The sequence below is a fragment of the Babylonia areolata genome, chromosome 5, assembly GCF_041734735.1.
Source record: "Babylonia areolata isolate BAREFJ2019XMU chromosome 5, ASM4173473v1, whole genome shotgun sequence".
NCBI lineage: Eukaryota > Metazoa > Mollusca > Gastropoda > Neogastropoda > Buccinidae > Babylonia > Babylonia areolata.
Window position 1 is genome coordinate 55,758,825 of NC_134880.1, and position 21,312 is coordinate 55,780,136.

Below are 21,312 nucleotides of genomic sequence, written 5' to 3' on the forward strand. Positions count from 1 at the left end.
CTAACACTGGACATCTTTTCACACACTGTGACATCTGACGATTCACTCTGCAGTACTGACACTGGACATCTTTTCACACACTGTGACATCTGACGATTCACTCTGCAGTACTGACACTGGACATCTTTTCACACACTGTGACATCTGACGATTCACTCTGCAGTACTGACACTGGACATCTTTTCACACACTGTGACATCAGACGATTCACTCTGCAGTAGTAGTACTGACACTGGACATCTTTTCACACACTGTGACATCTGACGATTCACTCTGCAGCTGTCTTACTGACACTGGACATCTTTTCACACACTGTGACATCTGACGATTCACTCTGCAGCTGCTGCAAAGGCCTCTGGTCCTCTGCTTCATCTCTCTCCCTTTTCTCCTCAGCCCCTTTCTGACTGCACACATGTCGCAGCATGGCCCTGCGAGAGCGGATGAACGCCATGCCGTGCGTCCTCATGTGGGACTTCAGGGCCCACTCATGCTCAAACTCCTTGTAACAGACGTTGCACTCCAGCCTGCTGCTGTCCACCTCCTCTCCCTCTGTGTAGGCTGGGACCTGGCTGAGCGGTGATGGTTGCAGAAGACCCTCGTGGAACACCTCTGGCTTACCAGGAGGTAGCGGCAATTCCATGCGAGCCGGGAGGTCTGTGGGGAGCGCCTCAAGTATGATGTTGTGTTGTGTGATGTAGGTGTGGGGCTGTTTGACACGGTGTACCATGAACAGGTGCTTGCTGAGGGAGGAGACGGCACTGAAACACAGGCCACACTCCAGGCACTGAACAGAGTCCTCCATGCTGTGCTCTCCGATGTGACCCTGGAAATCCTCACGGCTGGGACAACTGAACTTGCACTTGGCACACACGTACTCTTGCTGGTCGTCCTCGGCAACGCGGAGCCGCTTGACAGAGTCTGTGCTGTGGGTGGACGGCGTGGACTGCTCAGAGTCGGTGGTTGATCGCCGTCTGAAGGTCGGTGATGTGGGATCCTGAACCTTAAAGACAAAACAGACACTAAAATCCTGTGTCATTAGGGTCATGATTATCAAGTGAACCCAACATGCAGGCACTCGGGGAAAGAAAGAGACCTGGATTCTGAAGACTACAGTTTTAGAGAGGTGATATAAAGTTGGATACTTCAGGATATCTTGAGAAAAACAGAATAGTGAAATAAATACATCCGTCATTTTGGTGCAACAAATAATATGTTTCACCCAAATTCAAGAGTGAACGTGGGAGTTGCAAACCAAATTCCCCTCACTTGCCTTGTGTGAAAGACAAAACCAGAGAAACATTGTGCACAACAGTGTTCCATACAGCACACACAGAGAAGACATCATGGACAGTATGTGTTCCACACAGCACACACACACAGAAAACATCATGGACAGTATGTGTTCCACACAGCACACACACACAGAAAACATCATGGACAGCATGTGTTCCACACAGCACACACAGAGAATACATCATGGACAGTATGTGTTCCATACAGCACACACACACAGAGAAAACATCATGGACAGTATGTGTTCCACACAGTACACACACAGAAAACATCATGGACAGTATGTGTTCCATACAGTACACACACAGAAAACATCATGGACAGTTTGTGTTCCATACAGTACACACACAGAAAACATCATGGACAGTTTGTGTTCCATACAGTACACACACAGAAAACATCATATTGAATTGTATTACTCTTTTGTCACAACAGATTTCACCAAGTGAAGACTGGGCTGCTCTCCCAAGGGAGAGCATGTCATTACACTGAGAGCACCACCCTTTTTTTTTCTTTTTCTGTCTGCTATTTTATTTGTTTTGTATTGAAGAGGATTTTCCTGCAGCATTTTGCCAGGGACAACCCTTTTGTTTCCGTGGGTTCTTTTAGTGCGTGCACAAGATGCATGCTGCATGCAGCACCTCAGTTTATTGTCTCATCCGAATGTCTAGCATCCAGACCACTACTGAAGGTCTAGTGGAAGGGGAGAAAGTAATGGCGACAGTGGAATTTGAACCATTGAGCTTAGATTCTCTCCCTTCCTTGGCGGACACTTTACCACCAGGCCAACACTCCACACATGGACAACATGTGTTCTATACAGCACACGCACACAGAAACATCATGGACAACATGTGTTCTATACAGCACACGCACACAGAAACATCAAGGACAACATGTGTTCTATACAGCACACGCACACAGAAACATCAAGGACAACATGTGTTCTATACAGCACACGCACACAGAAACATCAAGGACAACATGTGTTCTATACAGCACACGCACACAGAAACATCATGGACAACATGTGTTCTATACAGCACACGCACACAGAAACATCAAGGACAACATGTGTTCTATACAGCACACGCACACAGAAACATCATGGACAACATGTGTTCTATACAGCACACGCACACAGAAACATCAAGGACAACATGTGTTCTATACAGCACACGCACACAGAAACATCAAGGACAACATGTGTTCTATACAGCACACGCACACAGAAACATCAAGGACAATTGCGTTCCATACAGCACACAGAGAAAACATCAAGGGCAACATGTGTTCCATACAGCACACAGAGAAAACATCAAGGGCAACATGCTCCGCAGTGTTCCCTAACTCCAAAGTCCAATCACCTCAGAGGACGATAACGCCTCACTCTGCGACACCATGGTGTCTGCCACAGGTTTGGCCAGGTTGTGTCTGCGCACCAGGTGTTTTTTCAGGTTGGGCCTGGACAGCATCATTGTCTTCCCTTTCTTCTGGCACAGCTGCAAAAGCAACAGTTTCAGTTTCAGTTTCAGTAGTCACTGTGTTCAGACAAATCCATATATGCTTAACCCAACGCGCTTAGTCAGGCCTTGATAAAAAAAAAAATTTTTTTTAAAAGGTGAATAAATAATAGATAAGCTTACATAAATAAATAAATAAATAAATAATAATTATAATATAAAAAAGATAGTAATAAAAATAATAATAATAGAATAATAATAATAATAAATAAATAAATAAATAAGACAACAATGATGATAAATAAGCAAATAAATGTAAAACATGAAGACACATTCAGACATACACCCACACAAAAAGCAACAACGGTACATTGTGCAGTATTCTTCCTGTTTTGTCTTAGCTCTGACGGGTGTAATAGCCAAGTGGTTAAAGCGTTAGACTTTCAATCTGAGGGTCCCGGGTTCGACCCAGTAATGGCGCCTGGTGCATAAAGGGTGGAGATTTTTCTGATCTCCCAGGTCATATATGTACAGACCTGCTAGTACCTGAACCCCCTTCTTTTGTATACGCAAGTAGAAAATCAAATACACACGTTAAAGATCCTGTGATCCACGTCAACGTTTGGTGGGTCATGGAAACAAGAACATAAGAACATACCCAGCATGCACAACCCAGAAAACGGAGTATGGCTGCCTACAAGGTGGAGTAAAAATGGTCAAACATGTACACTCGTGTACATAAGAGTGAACATGGGAGTTGCAAACCATGAATGAAGAAGAAGTCTTGAACTCTTTCTGTATTGTATTGTATTGTATTGTATTGTATTGTATTGCATTGTATTGTTTTGCATTGTATTGTTGCATTGCGTTGCATTGCCTTGCCTTGCCTTGTAGTGTAGTGTAAGTGTAGTGTAGTGTAGTGTATAGTGCAGTGTAGCGTAGTGTATTTCTCCTTTGTCAGAACCCCCTTTATCTGTCTGCAGGTGTATTTTGTTTTCCTATCAAAGTGGATTTTTCTACATAATTTTGCCATGGACTACCCTTTGTAACTGTGGTTTCTTCCATGTGTGAGCTCAGTGCATGTAACACACGGGACCTTGGTTTATCATCTCATCCAACTGACTTGTGTTCAGACCATCACTCAAGGTTTAGCAGAGGGGGAGAAAATACTGAGTGTGGGGTTCGATCCTCTGCGCTTAGATTCTCTCGCTTCCTAGGCAGACATGTTACCACAAGGCCTCCACACCACATACTACGAATGCGTATTCACAAGCAGTAGAACGACGACTTCAAAATTCATGGATATGCAGGACACTGTGAAACTGCGCCACAAACCTTTTGCTGTTTTTTACCCTGGGTTGTTGGATCTCAGCATCAGCTAAACACAGCAACAACAGCAGTCATAACAAATAATCATCTCAGCTTTAAAAATTGTGTCTGCTTTCAGAACTTCCTTCTGTACCCTTCATTCAATGTAAAAATGAAAATAAATCACCAGACAACACTTCACACTCTGCACGCACACACACACACACACACACACACACACACACACACACACATGTCCAAAAACACTTATAGTGAACAGACATTAAACTGAAGATAAAACACACACACATTGCAAACTGCATAATAGTCAACATTTCATCATCATCATCCCAGCCATATCACCACAGAGGCAGTTTGATAACAGAAGAATCTGACAATCTTCAATGATAGATTAAAATAAAAATAAAAATTTTTTTTTCATCACCTGACAGGCTAGAACGGTTTTCTGTGCTCTGTGTTCAGTGAAGCGGTGAGTAGCCAGCTGGTCAGCTGAAGTGTAGGTCAGTCCACACAGGTGACAAGTGTGATACAGCTGTGTGTCCGGTTCTGCCATGGCCAAGGCTGGTGTTGCCGTCACCAGCTCCTGTTGACCGGGCCGGTGTATCGTATCATATCAAACTGTATTGTGTTGCATGGTGTGGTGCTGTGATGTGTTGTGTTCTGTTGAACTGTACTGCACTGTATTGCGTTGTATTGAACTATATCACGTTGTATTGTGCTGTATTGTACTGTTCTGTGGTGTATTGTACTGTATTGTATAGCATTGTGCTGCATTGTACTGTTCTGTGGTGTATTGTACTGTATTGTATAGCATTGTGCTGCATTGTACTGTTCTGTGGTGTATTGTACTGTATTGTATAGCATTGTGCTGCATTGTACTGTTCTGTGGTGTATTGTACTGTATTGTATAGCATTGTGCTGCATTGTACTGTTCTGTGGTGTATTGTACTGTATTGTATAGCATTGTGCTGCATTGTACTGTTCTGTGGTGTATTGTACTGTATTGTATAGCATTGTGCTGCATTGTACTGTTCTGTGGTGTATTGTACTGTATTGTATAGCATTGTGCTGCATTGTACTGTTCTGTGGTGTATTGTACTGTATTGTATAGCATTGTGCTGCATTGTACTGTTCTGTGGTGTATTGTACTGTATTGTATAGCATTGTGCTGCATTGTACTGTTCTGTGGTGTATTGTACTGTATTGTATAGCATTGTGCTGCATTGTACTGTTCTGTGGTGTATTGTACTGTATTGTATAGCATTGTGCTGCATTGTACTGTTCTGTGGTGTATTGTACTGTATTGTATAGCATTGTGCTGCATTGTACTGTTCTGTGGTGTATTGTGCTGTATTGTATAGCATTGTGCTGCATTGTACTGTTCTGTGGTGTATTGTACTGTATTGTATAGCATTGTGCTGCATTGTACTGTTCTGTGGTGTATTGTACTGTATTGTATAGCATTGTGCTGCATTGTACTGTTCTGTGCTGTATTGTACTGTATTGTATAGCATTGTGCTGCATTGTACTGTTCTGTGGTGTATTGTACTGTATTGTATAGCATTGTGCTGCATTGTACTGTTCTGTGGTGTATTGTGCTGTATTGTATAGCATTGTGCTGCATTGTACTGTTCTGTGGTGTATTGTACTGTATTGTATAGCATTGTGCTGCATTGTACTGTTCTGTGCTGTATTGTGCTGTATTGTATAGCATTGTGCTGCATTGTACTGTTCTGTGCTGTATTGTGCTGTATTGTATAGCATTGTGCTGCATTGTACTGTTCTGTGGTGTATTGTGCTGTATTGTATAGCATTGTGCTGCATTGTACTGTTCTGTGGTGTATTGTACTGTATTGTATAGCATTGTGCTGCATTGTACTGTTCTGTGGTGTATTGTGCTGTATTGTATAGCATTGTGCTGCATTGTACTGTTCTGTGGTGTATTGTACTGTATTGTATAGCATTGTGCTGCATTGTACTGTTCTGTGGTGTATTGTACTGTATTGTATAGCATTGTGCTGCATTGTACTGTTCTGTGGTGTATTGTACTGTATTGTATAGCATTGTGCTGCATTGTACTGTTCTGTGGTGTATTGTACTGTATTGTATAGCATTGTGCTGCATTGTACTGTTCTGTGGTGTATTGTGCTGTATTGTATAGCATTGTGCTGCATTGCGCAGTATTGTAATGCACTGTATTGTAGTGTAGTGGACTACTTTTGAATTGTATTACTTTTTTGTCAGAACATTTTTTTCTGTGTGGAAATCAGTTTGCTCTCCCCACAGAGAGTTCCTCACCACAGTGCAGTGCCACCATTATTTCTATTTTATTTTTTCTGTCTCCTAGTGTATCAATTTTACCAAAACAGTACATTTGTCTACCTCTTTGCCGCTAAGGGTTTTGTTTCCTGTACACTTAGCAACACATGGACCTCAATTTACCTCTTTGCCGCTAAGGGTTTTGTTTCCTGTACACTTAGCAGCACATGGACCTCAATTTACCTCTTTGCCGCTAAGGGTTTTTTTCCTGTACACTTAGCAGCACATGGACCTCAATTTACCTCTTTGCTGCTAAGGGTTTTGTTTCCTGTACACTTAGCAACACATGGACCTCAATTTACCTCTTTGCCGCTAAGGGTTTTTTCCCTGTACACTTAGCAACACATGGACCTCAATTTACCTCTTTGCCGCTAAGGGTTTTTTTCCTGTACACTTAGTAACACATGGACCTCAATTTACCTCTTTGCCGCTAAGGGTTTTGTTTCCTGTACACTTAGTAACACATGGACCTCAATTTATCATCTCATCTGAAAGACTAGCACACAGTAGGAGGAGGGGGCAAAAAGCGTGGTTCATATGGGAATCAAACCCACAGACACACGCTTCTTACTCAAGCATATTACCACAAGGCCACTGCTCCCCCACTTCCCAGTGCTATGACAGGAAAAATCCTGCTTTTTAAGGAAACTCTCACCAGCAAAGTAAATCCAGAAAATACATTAAAATGTGAAAATCTGACCTCTCCTTTTCCTCTGAACTACATTCTAGTTTGGTCCCAACACTGAACAAATGGAGTAAAATTCAGGAAACTGATTTGGCAAATAATGAACAAACTACAGCTGGAATTGCTGGAGTGACAATGCACAAAGTCAAGCAGGAAACATTTCAAAATTTTCAATAGTGCTGATTGTAATTGGTCATAAGGTTGAAATCCCCACTATATTGTTTCACTCAGTAAATCAAGTTAATATTTCGGCAAACTGAAATTAGTGCTCTATGATATCTAGTCACATTCTAGACATATCCCCAAGTATACAGATTAAGTTAGTATGCCTGCAAAGCCGGAATGATCACAAACTAACATCAAAACATGTCACAATGCTTGCCAGTTTGGGTATCAAAAACACACAAACTAACCTCTGCATCTTCAGAGTGTGAAGAATCATCTTCCTCCTTTATCTGGCTGACCGAGGAACTGTTCCCTGACAAAGGCAGACCTGGAGACTTCTGAACCTCTCTCCCACTTGAAACAGGCCCTGAAGAACCTGGTGTCGGAGGTGCACTGGACACGGCTGATTTGGGAAAATGGCCTGTGGATGCAGTTCTGTCAGACTGTGGGTTGACCAGTTTGTGTTTGAATGTCACTTGCTTCCCCATTTCACTCTCAGACAAAAGACTCTGAAATGAAAAAAAAAAAGATTAAAAAAACAACAACCCAAACATATGATTTTTTTTCCATCCACAAAAGTATCGACAATATTCTGAAATTCAAAAAGCATAAGCTGACACAATATCAATAAGTGTGTGTGTGTGTGTGTATGTGTGTGTGTGTGCGTGCACGTGCGTGTGCGTGCAGGCGTGCGTACGTGTACACATGACCATGTTTGCTACTTATGCTTTGACAGGCAAAACAATAACAATAATTTCCTTATTTACATAATATTACAATCTGACACAGAATGAAAGTAACAGAAATTAACTGTCCACCTATGTGAAAACTATACGGTCAGTCACATCACCGGCACATGAAAGTGACTACAGTTAGACTCATCACAGGCACCTGTGCAAAATGTGAGGCATAAGATCCACTTTTCCTGGCATCTTCATGTCACACGACAGGTGCTACTTTGTGGCAACTTACAATCGTAATGCATAATACAGCATTTTATTCATTGTGCAGTACTGCATACTTGTTACTATATGTGAGGGAGTACCTTATTTATAAGTGCCACAAGCACAAGAAAAGCAAATTATGCACAGCACTGCAATACACTGCTTTGAAATGCTTTGTGATGTATTGCACTGAAAATACTGACTATGTATTTTCCTGTGATGAAAACACTCTTTATTGCAAATTCCTAAAAAAAAACACCACATAACATATACATTATAAGCTTTTTAAACACACACACACACACAGACACAGACACAGACACACACACAGACTCACACACACACACACACACAAAAGAAAAAAGACAAAGAAAAAAATCATTACCATTTGTTTATGTCCAACAATTTTGCCCTTTTTCGTGAAAATAACAAGGGTGTTTGGTTGAGAAACATTTCGGGGTGTGTCACATTGTTTCTCAGTTCTCTTTTCAGGGCTGACAGAACATGGCGATTTCTCCGCTGTATCTTGAATCACCTGTCCAGAGACAACAGAGCACACTGATTTCTCATTCCCCGTTGGACATGTGGATCCACAAGGATCACAACTTATCAACGGTCCAGGAATATTGGAACAATTCTCTTTCTGACTTCCTTCATCAGTCAGGAGTGCACCAACACCAGAAGACGATGGTTTCATAGTTTCTAGCCGTTCCATGTTCCCAGAAGCAGTGACATGTGTTGGATTTTCAGCAAGCCGGTGCACGCTGTGATCAAGAGCAGCAGGGTGGACCAAGTTCTTGCCAGGTTCCAACTCCATCTGTTCACCAGATTCGGTTCCAGCCTTGCCACTGTTCACAACTGCATCAACATCCTCAGGTCTGGAGCTGATGGAAAAAACCAGAACAGGAATGGATTAACACTTGCTGACCCCAGCGCCACTCTGAGTAAACTGCAAGAAATAATAACCTGTGTCTCTAAACACAAACACTGTCAAAAAACCGTTAATTTAAGAACAAAATGAAAGCACACAAATACACATACACAAACCACACGTTAACAACACAAAGCTTCTTTCTTGGTAATCAATCGACTGGCTGTTCAGAAAAAGAGAACTCAGTTCAGTTCAGTTACTTAAGAAGGCAACACTGCATTCGGGCAAATCCATGTATGAAACACCACATCTGCTAAGCAGAGCCCGACCAGCAGCGTAACGCAACACCCTTAGTCAAGCCTTGAGGAGAAAAAGAAAGAAAAAAAAAAGTGCATACACAAATAAAGGGATACATCATTAAATCAATGAATAATTTTTTTTTTTTTAAACCAAATAAATGAATAAATAAACATAAAAGTAAGCTGAGAGATAAGTAAATAAAACAAAATGCAGGAAAAAATAAACAAATAAATTAGTTTAAAAATAAACAAATGAATAAAAAACAAATAAGAAAAAAAACCACAGCTAAAAACAAGAGAATTTTTTTTTTTTAATGATAATTGAATTAAATTAAAATAACAGAAATAAAACAAAGTACAAAGACAATAATGATAATAAACAAATAAACAAATAAGGAAAGACAACTCCGACAGCAGGACCCACCCGTCCACATCCCTCACCTTGTTACAGGCTGTGGGTTCCCTGCCCCTGCAGCAGTCTGCTCACAGGACTCACACTCGGTCACACACCTCTCTTTGTGCTCAGTAAACCTGTCCACGCTGCTGAAGTCAAAGCGCTGGCAGTAAGGACAGGTGCGGAACTTTCCACACACCTGGTGATCGCTCTTCAACAGGTGACGCTGCAGTTCCAAAATCGTGGGAAACACATGACCGCACGATCGACAGAAATAGGCCTTCTGATTTGCCTGCACACACACAAGTTTTCACTTTGACAAGATTTTGTTTTTTGATATCATTTTCTTGCGCAGCAAAAATCAGCTCATATTGTGATACGCGTTCAAAGCACCACTGTGCCGTGGTCAACACATGTCATAAACATACAAATATGAATGTTTATTCACATTAACCCATTCCATGCCCATAAGGCATCACTTGATGTTCTACAAAAAGTGCTTACCGTTCTTGCAAATGGATAAATAACTATTACTATTTATATAGGGAGGGATGCATTATTTCAATATTTGGTGGTGGTTGTATTTTTTTAGGGTAGGGAGACAGGATGGGAGGGGGACTTTACAAGAAAAAAAAAGAAGAAAAAAAAAAGAAGGAAAACAATCATACATTGTCCTCAACCTGACTATTACCAACACACAAAATGCAGGCAGAGATCGATGCTTACAAACCTGCGTACATTCAGTGAAGAAACAACAGATTGTTTGTGTTTTTTAATCTTTCACAGACACCCCAAGCTTAAAGCACAGCAGTTGTGTAATTCACTCACATCCACAGATTGTTTGTGTTTGTTAATCTTACACAAACACCCCAAGCTTAAAGCACAGCAGTTGTGTAATTCACTCACATCCACAGATTGTTTGTGTTTTTTAATCTTACACAAACACCCCAAGCTTAAAGCACAGCAGTTGTGTAATTCACTCACATCCAAGACGGGCACCTGGATGTCCATGGACTGTTTGTTGACAAGCAGGGTGAACCTCTCTGGTGTGTCTACAACAGCGTCCACCACCTTCTTCACCACGTGCCACATGATGTGCGGCAGAGCGGACTCCGCATTCAGCAGAGATGAGGGGCACATCAAACAGTGGTACTTGGCGTACGCCTTCCTGCCCCTATCACTGCCGCTGCTGGCTCCATGGTTGGACAACACATGGATACGCAACAAGGAGAGCTTCACAAAGCCTTGCTGACAGATGGAACATGTGAACCTGTGTGAAAAAAACATGAAGATGTATTTGTCTGTGGAAACAATTTTTCCCAATGCCTGTTCCACAATTTAAATGATGATGATGTATTTGTCTGTGGAAACAATTTTTCACAATGCCTGTTCCACAATTTAAATGATGAAGATGTATTTGTCTGTGGAAACAATTTTTCCCAATATCTGTTCCACAATTTAAATGATGATGATATATTTGTCTGTGGAAACAATTTTTCCCAATATCTGTTCCACAATTTAAATGATGATGATATATTTGTCTGTGGAAACAATTTTTCCCAATATCTGTTCCACAATCTAAATGATGATAATGTATTTGTCTGTGGAAACAATTTTTCCCAATATCTGTTCCACAATCTAAATGATGGTGATATATTTGTCTGTGGAAACAATTTTTCACAATGCCTGTTCCACAATCTAAATGATGGTGATATATTTGTCTGTGGAAACAATTTTTCCCAATGCCTGTTCCACAACTTCACAATACGTTTTTTTTTTTGTTTTTTTTTTTTTTAATGCCTCACCACCAAAAGGCTTAACCAAAGAAAGATTAACACCTTCCCTAAAAAAATGTGGGACTCTTTATCTTCCTGTATGCATGTGAGACATGGAAGGCAGATTTGAAGAGAAGAATTCAAGTCACAGAAATGAGATGTTATCAAAAGGTACTAAACCTTAGATAATATCACCAATATGTTATCAGAAGGTACTAAACCTTAGATAATGTCACCAATATGTTATCAGAAGGTACTAAACCTTAGATAATGTCACCAATATGTTCAGAAGGTACTAAACCTTAGATAATGTCACCAATATGTTATCAAAAGGTACTAAACCTTAGATAATGTCACCAATATGTTATCAAAAGGTACTAAACCTTAGATAATATCACCAATATGTTATCAAAAGGTACTAAACCTTAGATAATATCACCAATGAACAAGTGTGCCAATAGCAACATCGTCATAGTCATTATCATCCTCCTCCTCCATCATCATCATCAATATAAACAAAACAGTCTCAAAGTCTGTGGCCTTTCATGCCCTGCTCTCATGGTGACCTCAGTTTTGATACCCCTCCACTTCCGTGCTTGGGGTGAGTCCTGTCAATGTCATCAGTGTCAGCAGATTCATGGGGGGCTGTTGTTTGAGGGACGTGGTGGCGGTCTCCACTCTGGGAGGGACGCTCACTCAGTCTGGCTCCACGACTAAACCATTATTGTCATAAGTAGGGGGCTTAGTAGGTGGTGTCCTAAGTACGTTAAATCAGAACATGCACCACTGAACACCACCGAAGTGACTCAGCAGCAGTGCAGGGTCTCCTCTGGTGTATGGCCTCCTGGCGACCTAACATTGATGGTTCCCTCTGGACTGCCGACGCTGGAACTGCGATGGACGAACCCGGGTGTGGCCATGTATGGGGGAATCTAAATGAGCGGCGTGGGAGTAATGCCACTGAAACAGAGCAGATGATGGGGCAGCAAAAAAAAAAACAAAAAAAAAAACAACAAGTGGCAAACTGGATGATATGAAGATCTGCTGACATCAGTTAAGAAAAGACAGCCATGCTGATATGACCAACTGACAAGGTCTAATGGCCCTGCTAAAACAATCTTCCAAGGAACTGTTAAGGGAGGGAGGCCGAGGGGAAGAGAAAAAAAACCTGATGAACTTCCAAAACTGCAGAATGAACAGGAAAACCATCTGCAGAGACCCATGCTGGAACATATGACCAACAGACTACAAGGAATCTGGTGAACAGTTCTGTGCAGCGCCCCAAAGACTCTTCACAGAGTTAAGGGAAAAGAAGGAGAACCTCAGAACTTGGATATCATGATGAAAAAGATACTGAAAAAAGAGAAGCACACAGGAATAGTGTAGAAGACACTAACAGTTGGTGGAGAACAACAGACGGGCGCAATAGCCGAGTGGTTAAAGCGTTGGACTGTCAATCTGAGGGTCCCGGGTTCAAATCACGGTGACGGAGCCTGGTGGATAAAGGGTGGAGATTTTTACGATCTGCCAGGTCAACATATGTGCAGACCTGCTAGTGCCTGAACCCCCTTCGTGTGTATATGCAAGCAGAAGATCAAATACGCACGTTAAAGATCCTGTAATCCATGTCAGCGTTCGGTGGGTTATGGAAACAAGTACATAACCCAGCATGCACACCCCCGAAAACGGAGTATGGCTGCCAACATGGCGGGGTAAAAACGGTCATACACGTAAAAGCCCACTTGTGTGCATACGAGTGAACGCAGAAGAAGAAGGTGGAGAACAACAGAACTGGGGTGGGTAGTGGGGAGAAACAATATGAACTGTGAGGACTGGGGAAGTGGACACAGAGAGGTATAGGGCAGGAAGAACTGGGGATGATGATTACACGGGCAAGGACAGCATCCTAGCCAGGACTGCAAACAAGCAGAAGATGTAAGACTAAGACAACAGCTGTTCATTTGTTTTGGGGTTTTTTTTTTCGTAGGTGGGTTTTTTTTTTGTTTTTGGTTTTTTTTGCTGCCCTATTATCTGCACTGTTTTAGTGACATTACTCACACACCACTCATTCCAAGTCCAACATACACAGCCACACACATATTCATCTGTTAAAATCCCAGCATCAGCAGTCCACAGTAAACAACTGATGGTAGGTCACCAGGCGGCCACACACCAGAGGAGACCCTGCACTGCTGCTGAGTCACTTTGGTGATGTTCAGCACTGACTTCTGCTTTAACGTATTCAGGACACCTACTGAGCCCCCTACTGATGACAATAATCGCTTTCAGCTTTGTCACAGAACCAGACTGAGTGAGCTTACCCCAGTCTGAATTCCTTAATCATAACTCCTTGACCAACACCTAGATGTAAATACCTGTCTGTTGTGAGAAGACACTGTATGCAGCAGGAACAGCGGTGGAAATATCAAACTGATAATATAAAAGGATCAAAACACACCGTGTCCACTGACACAAAACCATCAAATTCACACTTTCACACACACACACACACACACATGCATACATACACGCTCACAAACACACCAATACACACACACACATGCACCTACAAAAACTCACAAACACAGACAGACGGACAGACAGACAGACACACACACACACACACACACACACACATACATACACGCTCACAACACACCAATAAACACACACACATGCACCTACAAAAACTAACAAACACAGGCAGACGGACAGACAGAGACAGAGACAGACAGACAGACAGACAGACAGACAGACAGACAGACAGACAGACAGACACACACACACACACACACACACACACACTCACATGTAAAATTTTGGAAACAGAAACATAACAGTTCATCTAAATTAGAATTTTACAAGAGCACTGTGACAAATTATAAAAGTGAACCGTATTTAAAGAATACAGCAAATACACAACACAGGAAAGCACTGACCATGTTACGAATCAGCGCCCATGACTTACAAATCTAACAGGGAAGATATAAAAATACACTGAAAGAACAAAGACTGTGCGATACTTGTAACAGTTTAGAAGATAAGATTCACCTTTAAGACAATTGTGTAAAGTACAACACTTACAGACACAGACTCCTAATCAATATATGGCGTCCAAATGCAAAGCCCAGTGAATTGATCCTTCCAACAGAATTAGAGCCAAGGATGGTGAAATTTGTTCACAAATGTTTCTCTTCTTAATATGCTCATGTTAATGTTTCATTGTGTCTTAAACTTTAAGGTTTTGTGACAATAACAAGTATTCTATTCCAATCTATTCTATTCCAAACTTTAAGGTTTTATGACAATAACAAGTATTCTATTTCAATCTATTCTATTCCAAACTTTAAGGTTTTATGACAATAACAAGTATTCTATTCCAGTCTATTCCATTCTACACACACGGCACACCAGAAGCTCACTTGTACGCAGCATGCCTCTGGTTCAGATGACGAAGAAGGTCTGACAGCGACACTGAAAAGAAGTCTTTACAAAACAGACAGGCGAAAGCAAACCGGGCCATGGTCTTTGCACTGTGCACATGCTTCTCCTCATGTGCCTGCACACACACACACACACACACACACACACACAACACACACACACACACACACACACACAACACACACACACACACACAACACACACACACACACACACACACACACACAACACACACACACACACACACACACATACAACACACACACACACACACACAGCACACACACACACACACACACAGACACACACACACACACACACCACACACACACACACACACATACATGCACACATTCACACACAGACGGTCATTCATAGAATTAAGATAACTATGCATGCACTTTCTGGATGTACATGGTTTTACACTTTAAATGAGATGCACTCATAAAATCTTAATTTATTCTTTATATACAGAGACAGGGGTACTGAAGAAATAGGAATTTTTTCTACTGTAATGAATTGATGTTCATCAAGTCAATACCTTTCTTTCTTGAAAAAACAAACAAACAACAAAACAAAAATTAACACTACCAATACAACAAAAACCATACAAACATGCTATCATCAATCCTCCTTTTTTGACTCACTTGTGTAAACAAAGTGAGTCTATGTTTTAACCCGGTGTTCGGTTGTCTGTGTGTGTGTGTGTGTGTGTGTGTGTGTGTGTGTGTGTCTGTGCGTCTGTGTGTCCGTGGTAAACTTTAACATTGACATTTTCTCTGCAACTACTTTGTCAGTTGACACCACATTTGGATATAAAAATAGGAAAAATTCAGTTCTTTCCAGTCATCTTGTTTAAAACAATATTGCACCTCTGGGATGGGCACAAAAAAATAAAGAATGAAGCCTAATTATATGCAAACTGCATTTACTGCTATATTTATATTTTTTGTATTCTCTAAACTTGGCACTTTGATCTGATATTCTGACCCAACAGCTAGAGCAGTCATTATTATCATTTTTTGCTCAAACAGGAACTTCTTTTGCTAAGCATGGAAGTTTTACTTATTTTGCAAACGTTTTGGTGCAGATAGAAAAAAAGGGAAATTACTCTGTAATTAATGCTTGGGGAGTTAATTTGCTTTAAACTGATCTTTCTCATCTTAAACATTACATTTTGAAATTATACTCAATACATAAAAAGCTTGGATTTTTTTTTTTAAGTGTATCACAAGTGAGTCTTGAAGGCCTTGCCTCTGTTGTTTTAAACTGAAGACTACACCTGACTCACCCTTCCTTCAGGCGGGTCCTCTTCCATGCAGCCCTCTGCACCAGACAGCGAAACAATCTCTGCCTGTATAGGTAAAAGGAAACGTGAGCGAGACTACCCATCTCCCAGGCTGTAAATCTAATGATTCCGCTCTCCAGGAAATGACCATTGCCTAGACCACCTTGTAGTGAACCAATGAGAACTAAGAAGGAGAAGAAATGACCAATATGTTGTGCCTGGCAAGACTGGGCTGTGGAAATACTGGCAGTGAATATCTACCAAAGGTGTCTGATAAGAGAAGCTAAGCCAGGGCATAAAGTGTAAAGTTTCACAATTCAGTTCTCCTGTCAAAAATCTTTCTTTCTCTTTGAGGTAATGACTTTATCTTCTCTCAGTACATGTTTTCATTGTGATATACATCTCTCTCTCTCTCTCTCTTTCTCTCTCTGTCTGTCTGTCTGTCTGTCTGTATGTATGTATGTATGTATGTATGTATGTATGTATATACATAACAGATCAGACCTGGCACGTGGAATTTAGAATTAATATTGTCCTTGCCATAAACTTTGTTTTTTAAAGGAAATATTTTGACAAATCTGACCAACATCACTTGAAAACATGTAAAAAAACAAACAAAAACAGAACTCTCGTGTGTCAAACTAATAAATGAATGATCATGCATGACAAACAGTTTACAGCTAGCCCAATGAAGATCTTGTTCCGTGATGTCCTGTCAGACACTTTTTCAGTTCCTGGAGGAAATCAGTTTTTGACTCACTTGGGTAAACAAAAAAAAAAAATTGACTCACTTGTGTAAACAATCTATGTAATAACCCAATGTTCGGCTCTGTGTGTGTGTGTGTGTGTGTGTGTGTGTGTGTGTGAGTGTGTCCGTGCTTAACATTAACATTGTCATTTTCTCTGGAAATACTTTGTCTGCCAATACCAAATTTGGAATAAACATAGTGAGAAAAAAATCTTCAGTCATACCAATAATATGTTGTAAATCTTCCAGATTAAGCTACATCTCCAGATCATCTATGATTTATTTCCTTGAGCATCCATATCCAAAAAATCACAATTTATGGTTTGGTTTAAAGATGGCCTCACCTAGTTTTTTTGGTTCACAATAAAAGGAAATGAAATACAAATTCTGGACAGAACACATACAGTGACACTTATGACACCATCAACATGTTTACTGCATATGAATATTATAAAGTGGAAACTGAATTAACTAAAATGAGCATGAAAGACCACATGAATGGATCGCTTTGCAGTTTCTGTCAGCCTGTCAAACATGCAGATCAGGAGAAAATGGCTAGGCCTATGTATTGTGTTTCTGTCAGCCTGTCAAACATGCAGATCAGGAGAAAATGGCTAGGCCTATGTATTGTGTTTCTGTCAGCCTGTCAAACATGCAGATCAGGAGAAAATGGCTAGGCCTATGTATTGTGTTTCTGTCAGCCTGTCAAACATGCAGATCAGGAGAAAATGGCTAGGCCTATGTATTGTGTTTCTGTCAGCCTGTCAAACATGCAGATCAGGAGAAAATGGCTAGGCCTATGTATTGTGTTTCTGTCAGCCTGTCAAACATGCAGATCAGGAGAAAATGGCTAGGCCTATGTATTGTGTTTCTGTCAGCCTGTCAAACATGCAGATCAGGAGAAAATGGCTAGGCCTATGTATTGTGGTGTGCCTGAGGCTATGGCAACATCTCCTATACTGCAAACATTAAAGAATTTCTTAAGTAATCGAAATATACCAAAATAATATGATTTAAACCACATTGTCACCTCAAATACTGTAATTGATTTATGATGCAAAACAAAAACCACATTTAGATATTAATTTTTGAACATCATTGGTAGACGTGCTTTTGCGCTGTAATGAAGTCAACTTATTCTCAAGCCAAATGTGCTTGGTTCAAACCTGCTATCATGCTCTTCTTATTTCTTTTTTTTTCCTGGAAGCTTTATATCATTAAGTACAGAACAATTTTTTTTTTTTTTTTTTTTTTTTTTTTTTTTTTGGTACTGAATAAAGCGTGTATCACAAGTGAGTCTTGAAGGCCTTGCCTCTCTTGTTTACTTGATTTAAATTCAAAGTGGACCTGGCCAGACATTGGCAAACTGATCTTTTAAATGTTGTTTTGAGTGACTTTTTTTAAACATTACTTTGGGTTCTCTAAATTATTTTAAAGACCTGACAGGTCCGTTTACTGTCCACTGGGCTATAAACAAAATTATTTGAATTTGAATTATCCCAGCAACCACTGAATTTTTCGCAAGTGTCAGTCAATACCTACAATTTATTTAGGTTAGCAAACACTCACCTGTTGTTGTCTGGGCTTATGTGCTTGGAGAAAGTGATTGTCAAGTGCTGCCTTAGTGTTGCACACTTGTTTGCACTGCAAGCACCGGAAGCGTTTGTTCCCTGGGTGTGTCAGGTAGATATGATCCTCTAGTGTTTCCACAGTTGGGAACCACTCATTACATTGGAAACAGCGCAGGGCGACGCAGCGGTTGAAGTGCATGCAGGTTGCATACATGTGTTGGTACAATGACTGTTGGTTAACAAACCGCAGACCTGTGACAGATGCCAAACATGCTAAATGAGTTGTGTACAGCTGCTGGTACAATGAATATTAGTTAACGAGTTGCAGACCTGCTGCAGATGCCAAACATGCTAAATAATAATAAATAATCATCAGCATCCAAGTTGTATAACATCATATTAATCAGTGTGACAAACAGCAGTGTGAGATGAACAGCATGAAATGCCACAAGTAACCTTCATGTACTGCATTAACATGAGAGACCACATCACCTGGGAAATAAGTCAATATTCACATCACAAGCTTGGCCATCACAAGCGAAGCGGGCATCTAAACAACATTATCTTCTGCACACTCTCCTACGGCAATCGATTCCATCAGATTTTTTGATGGAAGGTTTGGGTGGTTTTTTTTAAAGTGGTGTATGACCATTTTGTTCATTTACCTCGCCATGTCGGCAACCATTCTCCTATTTCGGGTGGGTTGCTGGGTATGTTCTTGTTTTTTTTACTTCTATAACCCACCAAATGCTGACTTGGATTACAGGATCTTTAACATGCATGTTTGATCTTCTGCATGCGTATACACATGAAGAGGGTTCAGGCACCAACAGGTCTGCACAGCTGTTGACCTGTGAGACTGGAAAGATCTCCACCCTTAACTCACCAGGTGCAACATGGACTGAACTCAGGAAATTCAGGTGAGAATGGAAAGATCTCCACCCTTAACTCACCAGGTGCAACATGGACTGAACTCAGGAAAGTCAGGTGAGAATGGAAAGATCTCCACCCTTAACTCACCAGGTGCAACATGGACTGAACTCAGGAAAGTCAGGTGAGAATGGAAAGATCTCCACCCTTAACTCACCAGGTGCAACATGGACTGAACTCAGGAAAGTCAGGTGAGAATGGAAAGATCTCCACCCTTAACTCACCAGGTGCAACATGGACTGAACTCAGGAAAGTCAGGTGAGAATGGAAAGATCTCCACCCTTAACTCACCAGGTGCAACAGGGACTGAACTCAGGAAAGTCAGGTGAGAATGGAAAGATCTCCACCCTTAACTCACCAGGTGCAACATGGACTGAACTCAGGAAAGTCAGGTGAGAATGGAAAGATCTCCACCCTTAACTCACCAGGTGCAACAGGGACTGAACTCAGGAAAGTCAGGTGAGACTGGAAAGATCTCCACCCTTAACTCACCAGGTGCAACAGGGACTGAACTCAGGAAAGTCAGGTGAGAATGGAAAGATCTCCACCCTTAACTCACCAGGTGCAACAGGGACTGAACTCAGGAAATTCAGCTGAGACTGGAAAGATCTCCACCCTTAACTCACCAGGTGCAACAGGGACTGAACTCAGGAAATTCAGGTGAGAATGGAAAGATCTCCACCCTTAACTCACCAGGTGCAACAGGGACTGAACTCAGGAAATTCAGGTGAGAATGGAAAGATCTCCACCCTTAACTCACCAGGTGCAACAGGGACTGAACTCAGGAAAGTCAGGTGTGAATCCAGCGCTGTAACCATTTGACCATCGCACTTGTCATATAACTATTCAAAACATTTTACTTGTTTCGCACACTTTTACCTTTAAAGCCAAGGGAGCCTTGAACTATAATAAAAATCTACACCCATCTGTGTAAACCACATCATTAAAAGAAAACACGTACGGTATAAAAGAATTAATACACACAACAAATATATAATTTAAAAATTTTACAAGACACTGACTCACCGCACTCAGGGCACACATAGGGAGGATGAGCACGAAACACGTGGAACTTTGCATCATGGAGACGGAGGTGAGCCCTCAGTGCGCAGGCACTGGGCAGCGGCATCCTGCAGTGCTCGCAGATGTGCTCAAATGCACAGAATTCCATGGCACTGAAGTGGTGGGCCAGCTTGGACGCGTCTGAAAAGGCCTCATGACATTCGGTGCAAGACGCTGGACGATTGCGGTTCATGTTCAGGGGATCCATGAACTGAGTCTCTGAAGACAGAAAGTAAACCGACTTTCGTTCCAGATTTTGTTTACTCTTTATGTATTATATATATCATTGTATAAATATATCAAATACAGTACATTACTCAATATGACTCATAAAAGTTAGTACGTCTGTGTCTTTTTTCTTTCATTTTCATTTGAGAATATCTTAACAGATTGCTGCCCTGATATGCGATTCATATATTTACAGATATATAGATATATACTATATATCAATATTGCCTCCGCAGGTAGCTGGACTGTACATCTATAACAAAAACAGAACTTTTTTCATCAGGCTCTTTTTTCATTTGTAATCTATATAAGTTGTATGATACTACAGAATAATTTGATCATCTACATATGGTCAAGACAGGGAATCAGGTTGGTTTTTTTTGTTTCGTTTTTCAATGACTTCTACAACAGTATGAAGCTGAAAGCAGTGACCAGCTGTACTGACCTTCTGTGAGAATACCAGTTAATGTGTTTTGTTCTGCTGGGTTTCTTACCTTTTTTCCC

General features: G+C 41.0%; 1 protein-coding gene across 1 annotated transcript in view; it reads right to left on the bottom strand.

Annotated features, from left to right (window-relative positions):
• Positions 1-267: 267 nt before the first annotated feature.
• LOC143282193 (uncharacterized) overlaps positions 268-21,312 on the bottom strand; it is a 28,326-nt gene continuing 7,281 nt past the window's right edge. The window contains exons 3-13 of the mRNA XM_076587777.1: positions 20,545-20,799; positions 18,587-18,840; positions 16,273-16,335; positions 14,960-15,096; positions 10,747-11,032; positions 9,810-10,054; positions 8,584-9,082; positions 7,503-7,763; positions 4,510-4,668; positions 2,661-2,795; positions 268-1,000 (exon numbers count right to left, since the gene is read on the bottom strand). Of these exons, the coding sequence (XP_076443892.1) occupies positions 269-1,000; positions 2,661-2,795; positions 4,510-4,668; positions 7,503-7,763; positions 8,584-9,082; positions 9,810-10,054; positions 10,747-11,032; positions 14,960-15,096; positions 16,273-16,335; positions 18,587-18,840; positions 20,545-20,799 (3,026 nt within the window). The 3' untranslated portion in view covers position 268. The remainder of the gene's footprint in view (positions 1,001-2,660; positions 2,796-4,509; positions 4,669-7,502; positions 7,764-8,583; positions 9,083-9,809; positions 10,055-10,746; positions 11,033-14,959; positions 15,097-16,272; positions 16,336-18,586; positions 18,841-20,544; positions 20,800-21,312) is intronic.